General features: G+C 41.3%; 2 protein-coding genes across 3 annotated transcripts; both read right to left on the bottom strand.

Moving 5' to 3' along the window:
• Window positions 1-3,513: 3,513 nt before the first annotated feature.
• Window positions 3,514-9,423, bottom strand: pigs (phosphatidylinositol glycan anchor biosynthesis, class S). The gene is made up of 12 exons (XM_085470254.1): window positions 9,296-9,423; window positions 7,939-8,078; window positions 7,731-7,842; window positions 7,557-7,646; window positions 7,357-7,448; window positions 6,906-7,146; window positions 6,686-6,828; window positions 6,487-6,601; window positions 6,239-6,384; window positions 6,046-6,146; window positions 5,756-5,966; window positions 3,514-4,034 (listed from the first exon to the last, which is right to left on the bottom strand). Exons 1-12 carry the CDS (start codon window positions 9,312-9,314, stop codon window positions 3,756-3,758), a joined length of 1,689 nt encoding a protein of 562 aa, XP_085326380.1. The 5' UTR covers window positions 9,315-9,423; the 3' UTR covers window positions 3,514-3,755.
• A 3,009-nt stretch (window positions 9,424-12,432) lies between these two features.
• aldocb (aldolase C, fructose-bisphosphate, b) lies at window positions 12,433-22,248 on the bottom strand. Of its 2 annotated transcripts, none has more exons than XM_085470255.1 (9): window positions 22,149-22,248; window positions 16,053-16,169; window positions 15,532-15,743; window positions 15,022-15,076; window positions 14,763-14,923; window positions 14,554-14,637; window positions 14,284-14,458; window positions 13,679-13,878; window positions 12,433-13,568 (listed from the first exon to the last, which is right to left on the bottom strand). In XM_085470255.1, exons 2-9 carry the CDS (start codon window positions 16,162-16,164, stop codon window positions 13,476-13,478), a joined length of 1,092 nt encoding a protein of 363 aa, XP_085326381.1. In that variant the 5' UTR covers window positions 16,165-16,169; window positions 22,149-22,248; the 3' UTR covers window positions 12,433-13,475. The 2 variants fall into 2 exon arrangements, with proteins under 2 accessions (XP_085326381.1, XP_085326382.1); XM_085470256.1 differs by lacking the exon at window positions 22,149-22,248 and adding an exon at window positions 20,809-21,444.
• Between the last annotated feature and the right edge of the window lie 599 nt (window positions 22,249-22,847).

Below are 22,847 nucleotides of genomic sequence, written 5' to 3' on the forward strand. Positions count from 1 at the left end.
AATTAATTAATTAAATAAATAGTTATGACACATGTAATTAATTAATTATTGACACATTTAATTAATTATTTATGTATTTCACATTTTAATTAATTATTGACACATTTAATTAATTAATTATTGACACATTTAATTAATTATTTGTGTATTTCACATTTTAATTAATTATTGACACATTTAATTAATTATTTAATGATATATTTATTTATTTCATTTTGGCAGTCCTGGCGCCTGGCTCTCATCATGAAATAATTTTATCTGTCAGCCTCACCCATCAAACTCAGGGGGCGGGGTTAACGCTGATCGAGTCAAAACCATTGCTTTGGCCTGGTGGCCATTGTTTCTAGCACACAACAACCGGCATGTGGAAGCTAACAGAACTGAGCTTTGAAAAACCCTGTTTGTGTGTCACCAAATACCGTTTTAATATTTTTTTAGCCGAGAATGTAGTGGTTTAATCTTCATGTGTCTGGTCGGTTTGTCAAGATACAGCCTCTTTGCAAAAGTGTTTCGATGATTTCGGAGATGTCTGCCCAGTCTCACGGCAAAGCGTGGGATAGACCCGCTCGCCTCGCAAGCAATCCCACTGACAAAGCGCAGGCCCCGGTACACAGCTGTAGTAACCCCCGCTGACTTCTTTTACTGAGGTTATATTTATCGGTGTTTTATTTCCTGAAGTTCTTATGTGTCCTACGTGTTTCAGTCGCCAATTCTGAATTATAACTAACATTAAAAACATGTTTAAGGAGGAGAGAGAGCAAATAAATCTGTTTAAGATCTGATCTTTGGGTTTTTGTTCAGTAATCAGCGTGACCTGTGTATAAACGCATAAAAGAGATAAAGTTGGTGTTTCCGTCATGTAGTAACTGCTGGCTTTAACTGTACAAAGGTTGTTCGACACTATGAAACACATACAGACTTCATGATGTTCGGCTAATATTTTTATTGTGAATATTAATCATGAGGTTAAACGGCCCTGTACACCACGGAGCGAGGTCAGCATATCCACGATATCCTCAGCTCCATGAGTTAACACAAAGTTTCCCAGCTGACTATCTAACTGCCAACTATTCCAGAGACGTGAAAATATACAGCATAAAGAAAAGTGTTAGAGACTCAGCAGCAGATTAGAATAACAGTTATACATTTAATAAATCACCAAATGAATCCAAGAAACGAGCAAACCTGTTCCGACAGTTTGAGTTTGTATTCCCTCAGCTGCAGACTCGCTGCTGTTTAAATGTTTGAAAAGGAAGATTAGATATAAACAAACGTCAAACATAGACTCAGTCTGCCTTCACATTTGATATGAGGCCAGCACGTATAGTGGCCTCAGCAGGCTATTACTGAAATACACGTGCTATATCATAAACTATGATATAAACAGGGAGGTCCTATTAACATGTTTAGTTTTAAAGGACACCTTCCTGCCTTTAGTCTCATTCATGAGCAGTATTCGTTTTCTTCTAACATCCAGAAGTCTGCACGATGTGTTTCATAGTTTGTAACAAGCCTTTGACAGGTAAACATAACATGACCGAAAAAGCAAAAAAAAAAAAAAAAAAAAAAAAAAAAAAAAAGGAGAGAGAGAGAGAGTATTGACGTAAGAAGAGAAATTGCTCTCAATTATGGAGACAGGCAAATGGTTCATTTATGTTTGATGTGTGTTTATTCCTCCCTAAATATCGTCGGTGAAGTTCGCCATGCACGTCAGATTTTCCTGCGCATTTTTATACCTCTGCCAACAGAGAGAGAGAAAAAAATCACATTCTAACAGACAGCTGGTGCTTAGAATACAGTTGAATAACTATTAAAAAACAGATGATATTTAGATGATAGTTCAGTCTAACACATGTGCCAGTGAACCATTAAACGTCTGTGAAACTATGCAGTTATGAAACGTAACTTTAACCTCAGCCAAACCGATTTGCTCAGTTGTAAATAAAACAGCGAAGTAAACGTGATCCGACAGACAGAACCTGAGTGAATGAAGTCCAGCGTTTAACCACTGAGAGCTAAAACTCAGCTGAGGTTTGAAAGCTGTGTGCCGGTGATTGGACATCAGCCGCCGATGAAGCTGTTCGCCTATAAAGTGCTCTGTAAGGAAACAAGCTCCAGCAGCTCTGCGCTCGGGGAAAACACTATATTTACTTATCTTGTGCAGAAAAATGCGCTGACATTACTTTATATCGAGCACCGGCTGCCCAGTTAAACTGTGACTATCACCAGGTAACGTAGGCGTGTTTCTTGAATTAGCAGCAGGTGTTAAACAGCTGACAGATGAGGAGGAGGATGCATGCAGGTAAACTGAGGGTCTGTTGAGCTGATCGCTGGTTTCGTGAGAAAAATGTCAGCTCGTTCTTTATGTTACAGAAGCACAGAGACACAAGACCAGGCGGAAAGAGACGATCGTTCGGTGAAAATGAGAATCTGCGAATGCAACATGTGGAACACGGAGAGTGGAATATGTAAACAAACCGGTTAACGTAACCCCCTCGGTGCACTCTGCATGCTAATTGTTAGCAGAGCTAGTGAAATCTCTGAAAACATCTGAGCACTTTTGCAAACATGTTCTATGTTGACAACCTGACCAGACATACGGCGCGACATTCGCGGCTAAAACACTGTTAAAAGTGTAGCTGGTGACAGAAAAACGGGGTATTTTAAAACTACACCACCACCATTGCTGCCTGTGATTTGATCTGCATTCTGGGATACCTGGCTGCCCCAAGTCTACACAAGCAATCGATTATCTAGGATCGACCTGTTTTGACTTACTTTGCACGGCAACCAATCAAATGTTAGAGAAGCTGCATGGGCAGCGTTAACCCCGCCTCCTGAGTTTGATGGGTGAGGCTGACAGATAAAATTATTTCATGATGAGAGCCAGGCGCCAGGACTGCCAAAATGAAATAAATAAATATATCATTAAATAATTAATTAAATGTGTCAATAATTAATTAAATGTGTCAATAATTAATTAAAAAGTGAAATACATAAATAATTAATTAAATGTGTCAATAATTAATTAATTACATGTGTCATAACTATTTATTTAATTAATTAATTCCAATTTTAATTAATTATTGCCACATTTAATTAATTATTTAATGGTGTATTTAATTAATTCATTATGGCAGTCCTGGCGTTCCATAAGCCACAGCTGTTCAGATGGTAGGGTTATCTACCAGTCTGAAGCTCAGTGGATTGATCTATAAATCCTCGAGGAAGATCCTAAACCCAATTGATTAGAGTGTGAGTGAACGTGTTAATGTTAGAAGGCGTTTAGGTATAAATACCGAGTGTATGAACAACTGTATAATTGGTAAATGGTAAATGGTAAATGGCCTGTATTTATATAGCGCTTTACTAGTCCCTAAGGACCCCAAAGCGCTTTACATATCCAGTCATCCACCCATTCACACACACATTCACACACTATGTAAATGTGCTCTGATTGCTCAGGCGCCCAGCCCATTGTACCAGCCCATTAGGTATTGTGCAACAACAAAAGACGGAACTTTAGTTTTTATTTCTTAATAACATGAGAAATAAAATAAATAAACTGAAGCTTTCAGCCATGCAGTGTCAAACAGTCGCTGCAATCACTCAGTACATCAGGCATAAATCCTTGTATAAAACAATAGGAGTTGTAAACCCCAAACCACAATGGTTCACATGAGCCTTTTCAGGCCACTAACGAAATGGTTTGTTCATACAGTTTCTTTGTTCTTCTTCTCCTGCTTGAGTGCCTCTTATTCCTTTTTGGCTTGCTTTTCTCTGCGTCTCTGCCTGGCCTCCGACACTATTTTCAGCATTGAGAGCAGAATAGGCACGCACATGGGCAAGAAGAGTGGTATGTAGATAGCAAACTTCTGATCGTCTGGAAAGTAGAGCAGGTGAAGGAGCGAAGGGTCGAAGAATGCTTTCTCCGAAGCCAAGATGGCCTCTTTGCTGTACTGCAGAGCAAAGCCGAGGTTTCCGACCTCCAGCTCAGCCATGGCCAGCTGCAGGGACGTGACAGCACTGGACACCTGCATATTAGCAAATTAGATCACAGGTTATGTATTATTATTGTTATTATTATGAAATTAGAGGAGACTACCTAATTGTTAGCCGTAAGATACCACTCTGATACCGAGACTGAAATGGCCTTTTGTTTTATTTGGGTTCATTCGGTTTGTCTTTGTGTTCATATATGCAGTCTTCGTGTGATATGAAAGTGTTATTTTTTGGTTTTCCATAGGGCGATTTTTTTGTGTATCTTTTCTTTAAAAAAAAAAAGAGGCATTGACAAAATTTAGAGTCAGAATTTCTAGGTGTGCACCCAAGTGGCAAAAAGCTTCTAATTTTGTGGCTTCAGGTCCTCATCTTTGGTTTTTGCATATGATGTGGTTCATCAGGTGGTCGCCTCCAGTTCACTTTGGAGCAGTTCACAGCTGCATGTGATGCAGCAAGAATGAGAACTAGCACTTCTATGTCTGAGACCACAGATCTATGCCAGGTGGAGTGCCCAGTCAGGGTTAAGCTCAAGTTGCTGCCCCAAATGGGGGATTTTTCAGTATATCGGGCTCTTGTTGAGTGAGATGCAGACAGAGGCAGACAGAGGGACAGGTCTGCAACTTTGTCCACTAGCTTCTCGGTACTAACTCAAAAGAATGAGAGCATGGATATAAGCAATATAAATGAGCTTTCTCCGAATGTTGGCTGACCTCTCCCTAGAGACAGGCAAGGGTTTCAGTCATCTAGGAGGGGCTCAGAGTAGAGGAGCTGCTCCTCCACATTGCAAAGAGCCAGCCAAGGTGGCTCAGCCATCTGACTAGGATCCCTCCTGGGCATGTCCTGTTCCTGGCCTGTCCTTCTGGGAGGATGCACCAGGGCAAACCCAAGACATGCTGTAGAGATTACATTTCTTGGATGGCCGAGAGACCGAGGGTATGCCTCTGTGTTCCCCGGGCTGCTGCAATGGCGATCTGGACACGGATAAGTGGCAGAAGATGCATGAATGGGTTTTATTATTCTATTAGTTTAGGGAGAGAGGTTCTGGGTCCCACAGCCTCCTGTGTGGCTGGCCTGGACTCCTTCCATGTTTATCTTACCGTCTTCCAGGCCTCCAGACCTTCATTCTGTTTAAATAAAATAAGTATTGCTGACAAATTCAAACTCTGGTGTGGCATCCTCTTTATATGTTGCAGTCACTGAGATTAATTGAGCTTTTTGGGGGTTTTTTTACTTTTTGAGCTGGCTGTGACAACAGAAATAGTTTCTGATTTTGTTTTTTATGTTTCTAATTTCAGCTTATGTAGTGAGATTGCTGATGTTGTTCCTGACTTCCCCCAGCTAGGATCTGATTGTACTACATTAAACAGATGCTCTTCTGGCCAATCTTTGTTACCTGCCAGTGCAAATGAACCAGAAGCCCCTCAGAGTAGAAGCTTACTAACTAACTTTAGTTTGCGTCCTCACTACTATGTCGCTAGTACAATAATACAATTATTAAAAGAAGGATGAATTTTGGATTTTTGTCTTCAGGTGATGAGCAGGAAGTATCTTGTTTATTGTTGATTAACTGACAATAACAAAGTATTTAACAACAAAATAAAGTCACATATGACAGTTTTAAATTTAAACTGAGAAACCAAAACAATGACATAAATCTCCAGAATCAAAGTTAAGATGTGTTAAGAAATCTACGCACATGCACAATTTTGCTACATGGAGCAAACGCATAACTACTAAAACACCTTCACCTTACCTGCTGTGCAATGTTGTCATTGATAACAATGTTGCCTATCTGGTCCAGCAACTGCGCCAGAGAGGTGATGGTGGTGGTTGCTGTTGCAATGTTTTCCACACTACGACTCCACATGAGGCGATCCAGCTCCCAGTCAGCTAGTCCTGTGCTACCACACGGTGCCACGAGGAAGCCAGGTGGGGGGCTTAATGACTGCACGCCCAGCAACAACCTGACAGGACACGGCACATGAAGGTTACTTTGTGTCGAGAGGAAAGAAAACGACTGCCGCACTGCGGGTTAACACTTACCGAAGCTGGGTGAGGAAGACTCCCATCACTTTAGCCATGTTAATGTTGACGTGAACAGGGAACTCCGTCTCCGACCCATAGAAACCATTCACGTTATAAACCTGCAAAAACATGGATAAATATAGGTTACAATACCCAACATAACAAAATAAACATGCAGCTCTCCCTCAGCGTTGCTCTTCGTTCTTCTTACCATGATTCCACCCCACCGTGGAGAGTGAAACGCATTGGAAGGGACTTCCTGTTTCCTGTGATCGTGGATGTAAAGGGGTGAATGACGAATATCCGGGACATACAGCAGAAAATTTAACACAGGGTTAGAAGATGCCGCATTAGAGCCTGGAAGTCAAACGCAAAAAAAAAAAAAAGAATTAAAACATATTGTATTTAAATACAGCAGAAAAAGCTAAACCATGATCATTTAAAAAAGCAGACTTTTACCAAGTCTAGCCTCCACCGGGTTGATGACATGTGCAAGGCTGTCAGCATTGAGCGTGTAAGCCTCGAAGCTGCTGTCAAAGCGTGGGGTCACTCCGAGCATGGTGTAGTACAAGGTCTATAAAAAAGGAAAGGTAAACCTTAACTTCCAATAATTGAGCATCTTTTCTTTGTCATAATAGGGACTGTGCATTAACAGCACCTGAGAGTCCATGCTAAAGTTAGCCAGAGGGGACAGTTTTGTAAGCAAAGGCTGGATGTATGTCTGCACGGCACCCTCAATGTCCCAGTGCAGCTGGTGTGACTTTGGATCAGGGTTTAGCAGACTGAATGTGATCTCATAACCTGACAGGAAGATAAGAACAATCAAAGAAAAGACACAAACGTGTTCTCAGAGTTAAACCTGGAGCCAAATTACCAACCTGGGCTAGATTTGAAGGCTCTCATGCTGTCAGCAATGCTCTCTTTGTTGCCAGGTCTAAAACGGACTCTGTCGCTGAGTGCAACAGTGATGTCAGTGTGGCTAAAAGACATCACTTGGAGCACCTGCTTGATCTGGGGCTCCAACTGAGCCAGCAATTGCTCTAGTGTCTTGCCCACTCTCATCTGGGCGCTGATACGCACCAGGGCTGTCCTTCGCTGACCGATATACACATTCACATCCTGAAAGGCATGAAGGTGCAATGCATACTTTATTATCTTTGTCTTACCTGGAATATAACAAATAATTAATTGTGTTTCAAGCTCTGCAGAAGGTACTCTATTTACAATCTGTGACAGTAAATTATATTTTCTTCATTATCCTTTTTTCTAATAGTAATTAGCATGGAGTGATCACACTCATGAAATACAATAAAAAAGCTTCAGTTTTACCTCAGGCAGCAAAGAAGAGGACTCCGGGATCACATACACAACTAAAGAGCCGCACGGACTCTCACTGAGCATGTGCAGAGACAGATCTGCTTCTAAAGCAGAAAAATTATCGTGATTATCAGCTGTGCTTTCTTTGAGAAAAAATGTCAAATGTCAACATCTGAAGTACCACAAGTTGGATTTGACAGGCTGCTGCTCACCTGCAGCAGTCGGCTTTTTCAGGGCATCTTCCTCCATGATTGTAGCTGTGCGGTACTTTGTTTCATACCTGTACCTCAATGTTGTGTCCTCTGGAAAGAAAGTTTGAGAGTCAAACGACCTTGCAGGCTTCATATTCTGTGACCGCAGAATCATAAACTGCATGAGCAAATCACCATCCACTGTATGTTCCTCATCCTGCGTCTGCGTCAACGGGACCTTTTTCTGCTGTTCTGGCGTGACGGTGCCGCGTGCAAACACAACCTCGACATCAGCGCTCAAGTGCAGCTGCAAAATAAGAAATAACGTAGAGATAAGAATGTATTACACAAGGAAGATCAATCAACTACAAGGCATGAGAGATAAATGGAAACACTAAAAAACCTGCAGTTTAGCCAGATCTTTGATCTGACTGACAGGTAACCAGGCACGGTATGTCTCAGTTGTTCGCCACCACAAAGGGACTCCCACAATGATGACAACGGCTGCTATGGATAGAGCAGCAAGCTGACCTCGTCGACGCTCTGGGAGACAAACACACAGTATTGTTGTTTGAAAGATTTTCACTGATGATAAATCTGCTAATTATCTATCAATTAAAAATGGAGTACAGTAGAAATTAAAGTATACATTTGAAATACACCCATTTTAAATTAAATAACAGCTTAGTTAAAATAAACACTGTTTCACATTAAAATGACTAACTGTAACAATCGATCTATTACCAAAATAACTGCAGTAAAACTTCATTTAAACAGATAACTGACCAATTATTTCAGCTCTAAATGCCGACATTCAAACCTAACTTGGGATTCAGGCTAAAACAAAATCAGATCATTTATATAAGCACCAGCAAACATAATCAGAGTTTACCATGGTGTTTAAACTAAAAATACTCAATTGTTAAAAAATGAAATAGTTTTGGGGTTGTTTTTTTTTTTTGCTTCTGGAAATCATTGAACAATATTTTAAATATAATATTTTAAAATAGGTTACACGCACTCACTGGCCACTTTTTTAGTCACAATTTGACATCAACAGCATAAAGGTAGGGATCCACCTTGTCTTGTATCAACAGTACAGGCATCTGGTGGTGTAACTGGTGTGGGGGATATGCTCTTGGCCCCTTAGCACCAACTGAGCCTCGTTTAAATACCATACTTGAGTTTTCTTGCTGACCATGTCCACCCCTTTGTGACTACAGTGTGGGATCGAACTCAGTAGTCTCACGGTGTACCTAATAAAATATCCGGTGACTGTATATTATGACAGAGGATTTTATCCCAATCCTTGACCCCTACGTACCCTCGATATGTCCAGACTGGTGACCACTGACTGAGTAAGACATTTGTGTCTATCATGCTGCATCAACTACAGTGTCTTACATGGTTGTAAACGAGGCTCAGTGTAAACATTAGGCATATTACTGCCCTTTGTGGAAGCTTTACTATCGTAAGTATTCCTTTAATTAAAAATATATATTTAAAAACACAAAACAAAAACAAATCATGTAGTAAACAGCAGGTGTTCTTGCAGTGGCAGGGCATCACCCCTGCAACTGGGGCTAGCTAGCCATTAGCTTCAAAGGGTCATAACATGGAGAAAACGGCTCCTGTTAGTCCGCTATGGTTGCACTCTGTACAAAGGTTCATGTTTAATAAATCTAACGTAAACCAATGAAAACGAAACACTTAATAAGAATTAAATCATTTACACTCATTTCAGTTACGAATCTACTCACCCACTTCCGTGATAGCCATTTCTTCCAATGAACTGGGAGGGAGCACTCGTGGATGCCAAGCAGCCAGCAGCACCGATCACATGACCAATTTTTAAACGTATCTAAGCGGTTCTTCGCGTGAGGACGAAAACAGAACCGTGGTTCATACAGATAGCTTACATTAAATTAAATAGGATCAAATATTTGCATAGACATCTGTCTGCCCGTATAGTTCTAAAAAGGTGTTAGGGCTGTACGTTGTTGTGCAAAGGATTGCAGGAGTGAAAATGACCGTCGGCGCAACCTGTAAAAGAATTAAACGCACAAACACACTGTGATAAATGTGGGTATTCAGCGCCATCTGTGGTAGCTTTAATTACGACAGGCTCAATTCATCTTTGTGAATGCATAAATTCCTTGAGCAACCAACAAAAGTGAGTATGCTTAGTGTTATTTACACAATTAACACATATGATCCTTAGTCTGCTGCCCCAGCAGCATGCCCGCAACATGTGGAAAAACAAGTCCACCACAGCCCTGTACTCTATCTCATCACTCTCGCTATTGCATCCAACCACCACAGACTCATTATAAAACTGATGAAGATACCAGGTCTCTGTGCAGTGGCTGAAGTCCGTGGTGTAGAGGGTGAATAGAAAAAGGGAGAGGACAGTTCCTTGTGGTGCCCTGGTGTTGATGACCACTTGTCAGACACCGAAGATGCACATATTGTGGTCGTTCTGTCAGGTAAGGACACTAGAGGGACATCCACCTGCATCACTGCCATCTTCCTCAAGCTGTCCAGTAAAACCCAAATCTGATCTGATAACCCTGGGATGATATATGGAAGTTAGCCAGGGTGCTCAAGGACACCCAGAATAGGCAATAAGGGAGGAAACAGCTGCTCTCTCAGTTATGTATTTACCCTGCTCTGATTTGTCCAGCTGGTCCTGGTGTTAAACAGGTGACCTCATTACTTTTAGGTCAGCTTTGTTAAATTTGGGTGATTTGTGTGGTGACCCTTGGACTCTACTGGACACCACAGATACCCTTTCATAAAGTGCATATTTCATCTAAATAATTTTAAGAAACTGGTAGCATCAGTAATGCTAGTGAAAATGGTGATACACAGCTTGGACCCAACATAAGGTACACTTTAGACCTCATGTTAGCACACGACTGAATGCTCTGTCCTGCCTCTCCATGACGGCCTTATTGACATCAGGAGATGGATGGTGATAAATCACTTGAATTTTAATGAGAACAAGATAGAAGTCACGTTGTTTAGATTCAGCGGCACCAGCAGCAGCCCCTGTATTGACCTTTCCTCATTGGCCCCAAATGAGAAATCCATTATCACTAATTTAGGAGTGAAAATGGATCCTTCTCTAAAGCTCAAAGCTTATGTGAACACTGTAGCAAAAGCCTGCTTTTTCCAGTTGAGATGACTGCCAAAGGTCAAGCCACTCTAGTCCAACCTTGAAACATTAATACTTCTGTTTTAAAACCTCTTGTGTCAATTACTGCAATGCACTTTTCATTGGAATTGGCCAGGCCAGTTGGTCACCTACAGCGCCGCTCGATTTTTTTCTGGTGCAAGGATGCAAGAGCACATCACTCCAATTTTAGCTTCCAGTTAGTTTACGAATCCATTTTAAAAATCCTTTTATTTGTCTTTAAGTCTCTTAATGATTCTACATAATTTTATCTGTCTGAGCTATTGCACTCTTATGTCCCACCTCGTTCTCAGGTCAGCAGACCAGAGACTTTTGCTGGTTCCAAAGACACAACATAAACTCAGAGGTGACGGGGCTTTCGAAGTTGCAGCTGCAAAATTGTGGAGCGATTTTCTATATTTTTTACCTTTTGGCCCAAGTTTGTCTTTTACATTTGGTGAAGGAGACCCCGTAGTTGTTTTTAAAAAGGCTTTATAAATTCACACAGACTCACTGTCCACTGAAAGAAATTTTAGCTGGTGTGGTCTTCTGCTGCGGTAGCACATCTCCTTTAAGCCACATGATGTGTAGTGCATTCATAGATGCTCTTCTGCATATCTTAGTCAATGGTGCAATAGACCTCAATACTTGAAATGTGCAATTCACTTGTATTTTTATTTTTATTCCTATTTATTCTATTTATCCCCTTCGTATATTTTATTTATATTTGTCTCTGTATTTATATGTGTGTGTGTGTATGTATATATATATATATAATATTCTGTAACTGTAACTTCTGTCGGTGCTGTGCTTTTGGAAACCGAATTTCCCAGAGGAACCCACCCGAGGGATTAATAAAGTTTTATCTTATCTTAGCTATTGAGTGGTTATTTGAGTTACTGCTGCCTCTCTATCAGCTCAAAGCAGTCTGGCCAGTCACCTCTGCCATCAAAGCATTATCATCCAGAGAAATACTGCTCACTGGATATTTTTTCCCTTTTTTTGGACCAGTTTCCGTAAACCCTGACCAAAGTAATATCCTACGTGTTACATTCTGATCTTTAGCTTTAACTTCAGCAGGTCATGCCTACACACCCTGAGCTGCTTCCATGCGACTGTCTATCCAATCTGCAAGATTGAGCGCAAAACACATGACTTTGACTCAGAAAGGGGGTGCATGTAGGCATATATACTACCTGATACTGCATATCATTCCTGCCTGTGGCCATCTCCCTGTACAACGCATCCACTTAACACACTGTTTGCTGCTACAACTACACATGTTTCTTTTCCAAATATTTATTTATAAGTGACTTATGTATGTATGTATATATATGTATATATTGTACTATTCTTAGTTAGCGTATTGTCTGTCTTGTCTTAATGTTGGTTTAAAATGGAGCACTGTAACAAAAAATAATTTCCCCCAGGAATCAATAAAGTATTCTGATTCTGAGTCTGATATACACCTCCAGGAAACTGAAAATAAAGTTTAAATATGCAGATTAGTGTTGGCCATTTAATTTCAAATCACAATAAGCTGATTGTGTAAAGGTAATGATATCAGCCAACTAAATATAATTAAATACTCAACATTGATTTCTAAAATGTAGAGGCAGTAAAGATTCTAAATAATAAAGTAGCAATATTTGACTAACATGCATAACTCTGTCATCGCCAGTATCAGGACAGGTGTAGAAAATTCCATCACACAAAAGCATCTGATGTTTTAAGGTTTTAGTTTATTTTTCTCCACTATTTGACACACCAAGTGCTTAAAGAACAATATTAACACCACAAACGGCACAGTACTCCAACACAGCAGCGACCGTTTCCCCGCTGCTGACCCCACGCCATTGGTCCATTGGATGTGAATGTCGATAGAAACTAGTCTGGTCGTTCGGTAGGGCAGGCAGAGGGGAAATCAGGTGGGAGGATGACACACTAGCATCACATAATATTGACACCTTCACACAACTGAATACATTGATTACTGCATGTAATGTTAAGCTAATGAACAGACACACAAGATGGTTGTTTGTTTTAAAATTCAATAATGGTGATAAGGAGCACAAGAACAAAAAAAGGAAGAATCCTGGTGTGTAGTGGCTTATTACAGTATAATGTGCCTGCTAACATCTACTAGATATACATCTGTCTGAAAGCACAACAGAGCACTCCACACTTTTGTTCAAAAGATCAACTCGGCTCAACATTTTCACCTCGTCTGCCATCTTGCTCCTTAACGCATGTTCTGATGCCACTAATAAGCAGTTGGTCCCACTTGGTGTCAGTGCGGATGTTAGTAGAGCGTTTCAACAATGAACAAATGCCGTTCTGACAGAAGCGAAACACTGACACAAACATGCTGATCTGGCCTGCTTGGGAGTGATTTGATATTTTGTGTGAAGTGGGCAGAGACAGCTGCGTGAAAGAAGGAATGTGGAATGAATACTGACTAAACATTTTTGATTATCCTCCAACCGTTTAACTTCAAATTGTCTCAAAACTAACCATTTGTTGAAACTGGGGGGAATTACCAAAAAAAAAAAAAAAAAAAAAAGACAGATGACCCATGTCTGTTTCCTTTTGTACTGTGATGTCACATGATGGTTTCAAATACACATATCTAATAATGTAAATTTAAGAACTCTAAAGTAAAGCAGACAGCACAGGCCTGTGATTGATGGAGGAGTGAAGAGGGGAGACAGCAGAGCAGATAGAAGACTATAACTATGCCACAGCTCAACGTGGTAGTTTGCTGTTTAATAGGCGTGATTAGCCACGTAGAGGGACTGGGCTGCGGCGGTGCCACTTCCGGAAGACTCGTACTTGCCGAGTGCAGCCAGACCGTTAGCCTGGAGAAGAAAAAAAACAAAACAGACATAAGCAAAAGAGCAAAGAAAGTTTTGCTTTTTTAAATTAGCAGTACAAAGGACACATCTGATGTCCCTTCCTGTGGTCTGACCTCGGCGCGCTTGACGAACTCCTCGGTGGCGGCCTTCTCGTTGTTCAGCTGTCCTTTCCAGGCGTTAAGAGCTGAGGCCTGCAGGGCACGGCCGTAGGAGAAAGTCAGGGCCCAGGGCTTGGGGAGTGGGCAGTTGTTAATGGCATTAAGGTTCACGCTGGCCTCTTCCTCAGACTGGCCACCAGACAAGAATGTCACCCCTGTTTATACAAAAGAAACACGAGTTACCGATCTGCTCATACCTGATGTCGAGGAAGATTTTAAAGGTTTTCGAAAGCATCTTTTCCTGCATGTTTGCACTCTGCAGGTAGATATAAACGAGTGAAAGAATCTAGAGATTTAAGTATTACTATTAGGAAATCAAAGCAATCTGAAAAATGCCAAGACTGCCAATTTACTAGTCAACTCATCCAAATTCCAAGGGATGATCTAACTGATTTTATACATTCACAAAAGCATGTTTCAGCTAGCAGTTTATCCATGATAACATATAATGGTTTAACTTTTAAATATGCTGCTCTATTAAGTCACTTGGAGCCCTGCTGTTGCACACAGATACTGTCCCACTCCCTGAATTTTTCCTATTATATACACAAGTATCTTGCCTGGGACAGCAGGAGGCACTGTGCGGCGCAGAGCAGTAACAGTAGCCATGGCGATTTCTTCACTGCTGTACTTAGTTGGGCAGGAGTGTCCAGCTGTGACCATGTTGGGCTTCAGCAGTGTCCCCTCGAGGTACACGTGGTGGTCCGACAGAGCCTTGTACACTGCAGCAAGGACCTAACAGCAGGAGACAAACGATAGCACGCAAGTCCAAACTTGAACTCTCCAGAACAGATAAAGGTGGCAGAGTTCCACATTCTGCAACATGTTACCTTCTCGGTGACGTACTGGCAACGCTTCAGGTCATGATCTCCATCGGGAAGGATCTCAGGCTCCACAATTGGAACAATACCATTCTGAAAGAGATTACAGAGTGTAAATTTAACACCAGTATTTTAGAAATATACAATACTACCATTTGATGATCACTAGTGTCCTTTCCAAAAAAAAGGAAAGGAATCCTCTATAGTACCACACTAACCTGTTGGCAGATGCTAGCATATCGTGCCAGCACGTTGGCGTTCTCAAAGATGGCCAGCTCAGACGGCGTGGTTTCGCTGATCTTCAGCACACAACGCCACTTGGCGAAATCTGCGCCGTCCTTCTTATACTGCGCGCATCGCTCGGACAGCCCATCCAGACCTGCACTCAAACAACGCACAGAACCAGCCATGAGAAACACACAGGGCTTCCGTGAAGTTCATTTCAGTTCTCAAACTTGTGCGTCTACTGTCTCCTACCCTGAGTGGTGGTCTCTCCATTTGTTCCAGCGAGGGGTACAACACCCTTGTCAACCTGTAAAGACAAACAGAAAATGTTCTGAATTTGACCTGAAATAACTTTAGCCCAGTTGGTCCTAACAACATGATCTGCTGTTATGTGTGGGTCTGAGTGTATGTAAACACACTGAAAGCGTGTTTTTTTTTGGTTTAAGAAAAAAAAAAGGAACACCTTTCAGGTTTTACCTGCTAAACAATGAGGGTTTACACTGCCTGCTAAGCTGAGTCACTTGACTGCATTATATCAACAGCGAAGTGATGATGACATTCAAAACAAAAGGAGGTTGAGATTTTCAGCACTCAGGCTCTTGTGTTTTAAGGTAGACTCTGAGCACAACAAACTATGTAAACTAACACGTAATGGCACAAACCAGGCAATGCAGCAGAAGCATAATGAAACTGAGCTAAAACTAATTTTCAAGAATGCACCAGGGTAAACTGATTACCCAGCAACGGCAATCCCCTGCCTACCTTGATGCCAACGACAATGCCGCGGTCTTTGATGAGCTTGGCGAAGTTGACGCCATCGTCAGTGTTCTGGTAGAGGGTTTCATGGAAGAAGATCACACCTCCGATACAGCTGTCGATGCGCTGGTCGGCTGTGAAGAGCAACTGGCGGTAGCGGCGCCTGTTCTCCTCAGTGTTCTCGACCCCAATGGGGTTCAAACGCTTTGCCATGCTGCCTAAAGAGCAAAAAACAAGGACATGGATTTAATAAAATACACACAGACGACACAAATGCCATTTATTTAGCATCATTTACAGTATAAAATGGCCTACAGCAGAAGACTAAAACTGCTTGTTTGCAGTAATCTTATAGAAACAATAACATGCATCTTTATTTTATGATCTCTTTAAATAAACGCACAGCAATTCTAATTTCACATGCAACTCACTGCATGTTCAGTGTACTGTATGTTGGTATTCAACCATGTTTAATGTTGCGTTTCAATCAGCCACCTTTGCTGAAACACCGACACACCAACACATACCGGTGGACTCATCAGCTGCGAGGATGCCTTTGCCTGGAGCTACTATCCTGTGAGCAATGTCCTGCAGCTCCTTCTTCTGCTCAGGGGTCAGTGCGGGATACTGGTGAGTCATGGTGGCTGAAAGAGAGCGAAACACACATACTGCTTCACTATGTGCAAACCTGGATGACTGCCCAGGGCTGGCCTCATTTAATGTCTCCATTGTCTGCAGCTCAACTATACTGTTATACCAATGAGCTTTTCTAAGTTAAGTGCAGCCAGATTGCCCATTTTCACCAAACTCCTACACGATGGCACTTAATCACACCATACAAGAACATGACATGTGTGCAAGATGTGAGCAGTACATTTCCTGTTTCCTGAGAGTTGAAGGGGGGGGGGGGGGGGAGAAAAAAGAAAAGGAAATAGAAAAAAAGTAATTCAGTAAAATCACTTATTGTGACTAGAAGCAAACACCCCATCTTGTTGACATTCATTTTCATGCATCATCTGGTGTCAGTCATTAAGAACAGAAAGCTTGGTGGCAGTGACCAAACTCCATAAACAGCCTTCAAACCAGATTATTTAATTCCCCTTTCCCTTCCTCACTCTTCCATAAATTAGCAGTTACGTAACCCCTCACCTCCCCCATGTGAACCACACCAGACGGATGGAGGGAGGGGGAAGGGGTTGTGTAATAACGCTCCTATAGACTCTGCTGCCAGTCCTCATTATAGCTGCAGGCAGGCCTGGATGCAACACGGCTCGTTTCCCCCTCCTCAGCAACACTCTTTGTTTTCCTCTGTCATTATACACCTCTCTGCCAGTTACACCTTTAGTTCTTCGCCTGGAGTGACACGTCACGCATCCATTTAAGCGCTGCTGTTCTCAGACTACAAATTATTTCTACTGGAGCCATGCGATATGAGTGCATCAAGGATTTGTAAATTTCCGTTCTCACTCCAGCTAATGCACTGTGTGCCTGAGAACAAGCTGTGACTTGTCTGTTTGGCTATATTGGTATCCGAGGCGCTCCCGCTGAACACAAGGCTGTAGCTTTGTGCACAACGCTGCCGGGTGTGGGCCACAATAGCAGGTCATCCATTGGAGAATTCGATAGACTATTCATTTATTCTACTAAATGTTCCTCCACAGCAAGCAGTGTCAACTAAAAGCTGGAATTGTCAGTATATTGTAAAGGCACACATTCATAGGAGGCTGTAATACAGCTTAATGATAAAGTCAGGGAGGCTGGTTTATTGTGAGAGCACACCGTCTGATATACTCCCTGTACCCTCTGTGTTAATCCTCAGCTTAAAGCTATGAGATAACCTTTACAGTACACACAGGCCTCTCAATGAAATCAGTGTGCAACTCTTATCACACACACTCACACGGCCAGGCCTGCAGGGCATATCGTGTCCCCGAGGAGAATAGCTTCAGCAGGGGTACAAGCTGCATACTTCACATCTCCAGTGAATAAAAGGAAGTATTTACACGTGATAAAAGCCAACCTAAGGGCAAAGGCATGTGTGCCCTCAGCTCTGCTCCACTGTCTGTACCAGCCAAAAACCATGCTCAGCAAATACCTGCCCTCCTTTGTGAAGCAGTACGACTCCACCGTGGTGGAGTTTCGCTAAGGAAACATTGCACAACAAGCTAACTCAATAGGAAATCTACAGTTTATGCAACAACTGGACAAAAAAAAAAAAAAATAAAAAAAAAAAATAACGGAAAATTACTAAAGATGACAACTTTACATTGACTGGAGGCTTACGCTGAAATCACGGCTCAGCCCCAGCAGCCTATGGAGGCCTGCTTACCCACAGAGAGCGTCGGTGGAGGGAGTGTACCAGTATACTACACAACTATGTAGTATAACTGGTCTGCGGGCTACTCCTGGTTATTCTGTTATTGGTCCATCAGCTCAGGACAGAGTAGAGGGAAGTTACAACATGAAAAGAGCTGAAGTGAAACAAAGTGTCAAACACATTGAGAAGTGACCACCACAGTCACTGCCTGTGCTTCTCCCAGTCCCTGTGAATGTCGCCACGTGTCAACCAATCGGCATTAAACCTACACATAGGTCATCCGCCAGGGACATGCATCCGGGATTTTGGACGAGTGCACAGGAGCACGTTTGCAATGGGTGAAACCCTGTCTTTTTACACCGTCCATAGGGAATTGCATACACAAATTAATACAACCCCCTTAAAAGAACAATATGAGGCAGGACTCTAGCACATTATCAGCTGGGGCAAGTTTGGTAGTAGTGCACTAGAGTTTAAGCTTGGAGGGTTATTAGCTTTAAAAAAAAAATAAAAATTGGCTAAATGTGCAAGTATAAAGTTTTAGAATCACTACTATGCATCAATGCAACAACCACAGAGAGAGAGTGTGTGGTGTCAAGGACATTTCTCTCTTTGGTAAAGTAACCTGGGAAAATATTTGTCACATAGGATTATCCTTCTGTCTCTCTTAATCTACGATGGCTCCCAAATCAAAAAATGGGAGATTGTCAGAAGGCTGTGGCTGAACTGCTTTAGACATAATCAGGTGATGACAACTCAGCTTATGTTACTCACAGCCAAAGGAGGTACTAATCTTATGTTTTCCATTTTTGGGTTTGCTTCTTGAACGTCTCCAGGAAACAGTCCCAGAGGAGGCCATTAGAACAAAGACAACTACCTCACTCTGTGCCACACAAGCACCACTGCAGGGCCTTGCACCACAGATGTGACACACTTAAAACAAACAAGCCCAAAAGGTTAAAAAGACAAAAAAAAAAAAAAAAAAAAAAGTCCATTATTCAGAGCATAGGATGTTAAGGAAATGGCCTGATCAAGAGAATTAAAAGGAAGGCTTTTCATTGGTGTTTGAGTTTAAATATTTCTGCTTTGCATATTCCTTTAGCTTCATGATCTATTCATGAAGTCAAGTGATTATTTGAAACCATTTTGTTTTGTTTTTTGAGTTAATATTAAAATACAGAAATTTTTTTGAGTTCGGTAGAAGCCTCAACTACCCAACTGTAGCAGATTTAAAGAAACTATAGCACATCCTATAAAAACTGCAGGACATTACAATTGGGTGAACCTGCGTCTTCATTTGTATTGACTACCCTGAGCTACAGTATTAGGCTAAGAACTCTTTAAGCCTGGAGAACCCATGGAGTCAGATCCGTCCCCATTGGTTTACTAGGGAAACCATAGGGTCAAATTTGACCGCATGGGTTCTCCAGGGTTAAAAAGATCTTCCTGTGTTTCCAAAAAAAATAAAAAAAATAAAAAAAAATAAAAAAAAATAGGAAGCTAAAACTAGAGCAGCGTAAGCGCTATCAGAATCAAGTAGAGACCTTCCAGTAGCGTTATCATCAACACTGGTGATAACCGTTATCTTCCAGACAGTCACATACACATAAAGTTACCAATAACTAACCAATAACTAACCAATAACATACACTGTTCAGTGATCATGTTGCCCCAGTGGCCAAGGACATTTATCTAATGCGGCTTTCAAATATTTTATAAATTATGTGCACAAGGTTCTAAGGCTGTTTGTGTGTGTTCGTGTTCCTGTTTAGCCATCTTTGTGAGGACCGAAAGCTGCATTCTACTATACTTGTAAGAACCAACAGTCACTTGTGAGGACACACACACTGGTCCTCACAAGTTTGAAGGCCTTTTTGAGGCTCAAAATGTGGTTTTAGTGTCAGGGTTACAATTAGGTTATGGTTAGGGTTAGGATAAGGGTTCGGTTGAGGCATTCATTTTTAACGGTTAGGGAAACCATTATGTCAATGAAGGTCCTCAATAAGATAGTTGAACGGGCGTGTGTGTAGTAAATTCGAGTGCATCCTATTGATTGTCATTCGTGAGATTTATTGATTTGGTAACTGCAATTAGAAATTCTGCTTGGAGGTCAGATTCGTCATCGATTCCTGATCAATTTCCTGTGTGGCTAAAGCAGCTCAAAAGAATAAAAAACAAAAAATAAACAAAAAAACCCAAAAACCCCCAAAACAAAACCATACCATCACTAAAAACTGATAAGCCTGAAGTGATATGACTGAACAGTTTAAAGCTGGTTCACTGTTGTGAGTAGACTGCATATGCAGGCTTTCATGACACGTAGCCCAGCTCTCTCTTTTTTCTGATCTTTGATCCAGCCTGTTGAAGTGGTCTGCTTCAACAACACTTCTGCAATGCGACATGAAGATCAACTCCCTGCTGAGAACCACTTGAAAAAACAAGAAGACCGGACTCACACACACACACACACTCTTTAGTTGTTGTTAGATGGAAAATGACACATCTAGATTTGTACCAGGCTGATTTAACTGTGATGCTGTCTGATTTCGATTGAATTTCAGGTTAACAGAAGAAAAAACAAAAACAGAGGGGCCATCCAATGCTTCTCACCTTAAAACAGGAGCAGCCCGGCATGCAGTGAGAAATCACAAATACAAGAAAAACATCAGAGTCCACATTTACAGCCATCACACTGCAGCTGGTCTTCTTTTAAGCATTGCTGCAAGCATTCAACTACAAGGTCTTGAGCTTGCATGCTAGATTTACTGCCTATGTTCATAAGCATGTAGGGGGAGGATGAGGATTTTTTTGCCGTTTTGTCTAGATCATCAGAACCCTCTGGAGGGTGCCACTTTTTTTTTTTTTTTTTAAATTCTATTTTCAAGTTGCATGAGCTTTGCGATGAAATGGCTCCTGCAGGACAGCACTAAAATAAAAAGCCTGCTTTCAGTGCTGTGCTTTGTTACCAGACGGGCCTCTGGCCTTGGCGTCGCATCTATCTTCAGGCCTTGATGCTGCAGCGGTAGCAGGAGCACTGTTACCCATGCAGCTCAATGGGAGCCTATTACAGACCTCGAGGCTGCGAGGGTGTTGCAGTTCAAAGAAAGGTGGACATTGATGAAAATGTGCAGGTTAGACTTCAGAAACATGTCCATAACAAACGTCAGTAAGGAAACCACTCATAATTAAGAACACCTGGTGTATGATTGTAAAAATACTTTCTGGACTGGAAACTATTAGTTTATCAATGGAGAATTATTTAGCAACAGCAGTTATTGATTAAGGGTTTCGATTTGTTCATTGATCCATTGCCTCATTTGTTTTTTTTAAAATTCATTTTACACGTGAAGTAGTAGCGTACAAATCAACAATGAAAACACTTATTTAAGAATTACACTCGTTAATAATGCAAGAGAATAGTAAAAAATATAATTACTAAGTGGAAACTGCCGTTTGTTTTGTTTTTTTAATTATAAAAACTTCTGCAATCCAACCCTCATCAATTACATCCCCACGTGATAAGGGCTAAAACATATTTGTTATATATTATCATGATTATTGTTGATATTAGTATTTATTTTACATTCTGAACTAATTTGCTTAAGTTGGTTAATTTTACGCCACTTTTCTACAAAACTAGTATATATATATATATATATATATATATATATATATATATATATATATATATATATATATATATATATATATATCTCTCTCTCTCTCTCTCTATCTCTTGCTTCCAAAATTCAGGCCGCTATATGACTTCATTAACACGTGTAGCTTTTTCACGTACTCTGCGGCTCCGCCTCTCGATGTCTACGTGCTTCGGGACAGCTACACCCTGACGGGAAACAACCTCGTCACAGCCCTCACCCACGTTTGTACCCGACAAATCACGCATAATCAAGCACATGTAAAAACTGATAGCGTCGATCTGAAGCGAAGGAAGGCGCAACAGGCTCGTCTCCTCCACTTCCATCCTCGAAGGTCATCACTTCTGCGCCCTTCCTGTTGCGTACTTCGATGATGGGGCCGAAATGCGCAACTCTAAAACGACTGTTTTTGAGAAGGTGATAGACTTTTAGGAGTTGTCTGTCAAATTGAGATGACATAGCATCAGTGATACAGCTAATGACGCTGTTTGTTCATTTATGGCTAACAGGCTAGCTTTTGGAAGATACAGCTAGCTGTAGGTTCAGTCAACAGCATCACCATCAGAATGACAGCCATCATGGCTGACGCGCTCAGTAACACACAATAAACGTTTAAAATTTAAACAATTTTTGGATGAGGTGACTCTTACCTGCTGATAGAGATCAAGTGAGGTGTGCGCAGAGGATGCGGAACGGTCTCCTGTTTCACTGCTGCAGCGCGACGTGACCTTTTAGAAAGCCTGGGCGGAGCTTAAACCAGGCGTCACGGCACGAAGCGACGGGGCGCATGCGCCGCAGAGCTCCAGAGTGATTGTGCATCTTTTTTTCTTCTTTGTGGAGACAGTTTGTCCTCTGTTTTCTAAAAGTACCAAGGTATTTATAGATGATGATGGTAAAATTGACAAAGCGATTGTGAACAAAGGCGGAACTTCGCCTCCTACAGTGCAAACTGTTCAATAAGATAAAAATAATTTACTTTAATTAAATATACTCTGTATTTGGTAAGTCTTTTTTCGTCCTAGTGCTAAATAACCTCTGAAAATGATTAATACTCATGTTTTGCGGCCTAGTTATAGACAAAGCTGAGTGAACTTTTATGACTTTCACATATGTTAGATTTCAATTCATATTATTGTTTATGGTATGTTCTGATACTTCGGTAATGTAATTTGCTGAGAGGTTTCTGTAAGGCATTTGAATTGAGCATTAACAATAATATGACCTTAAAAGGAATTTGTTTTCATAAGTTTTTCTGAGATGCTGAGCTCCCCCTGGTCAAATGCAGATCTGCACTTGGTGATTTGCCCGCATACCTCTATTTTAGTTGTGGCCTAATATACATGCTCCAT

Source organism: Copadichromis virginalis, linkage group LG10, assembly GCF_057382275.1.
Source record: "Copadichromis virginalis isolate Kocher_CV1m ecotype Utaka linkage group LG10, C_Virginalis_male_GT1.1, whole genome shotgun sequence".
NCBI classification, from domain to species: Eukaryota; Metazoa; Chordata; class Actinopteri; order Cichliformes; family Cichlidae; genus Copadichromis; species Copadichromis virginalis.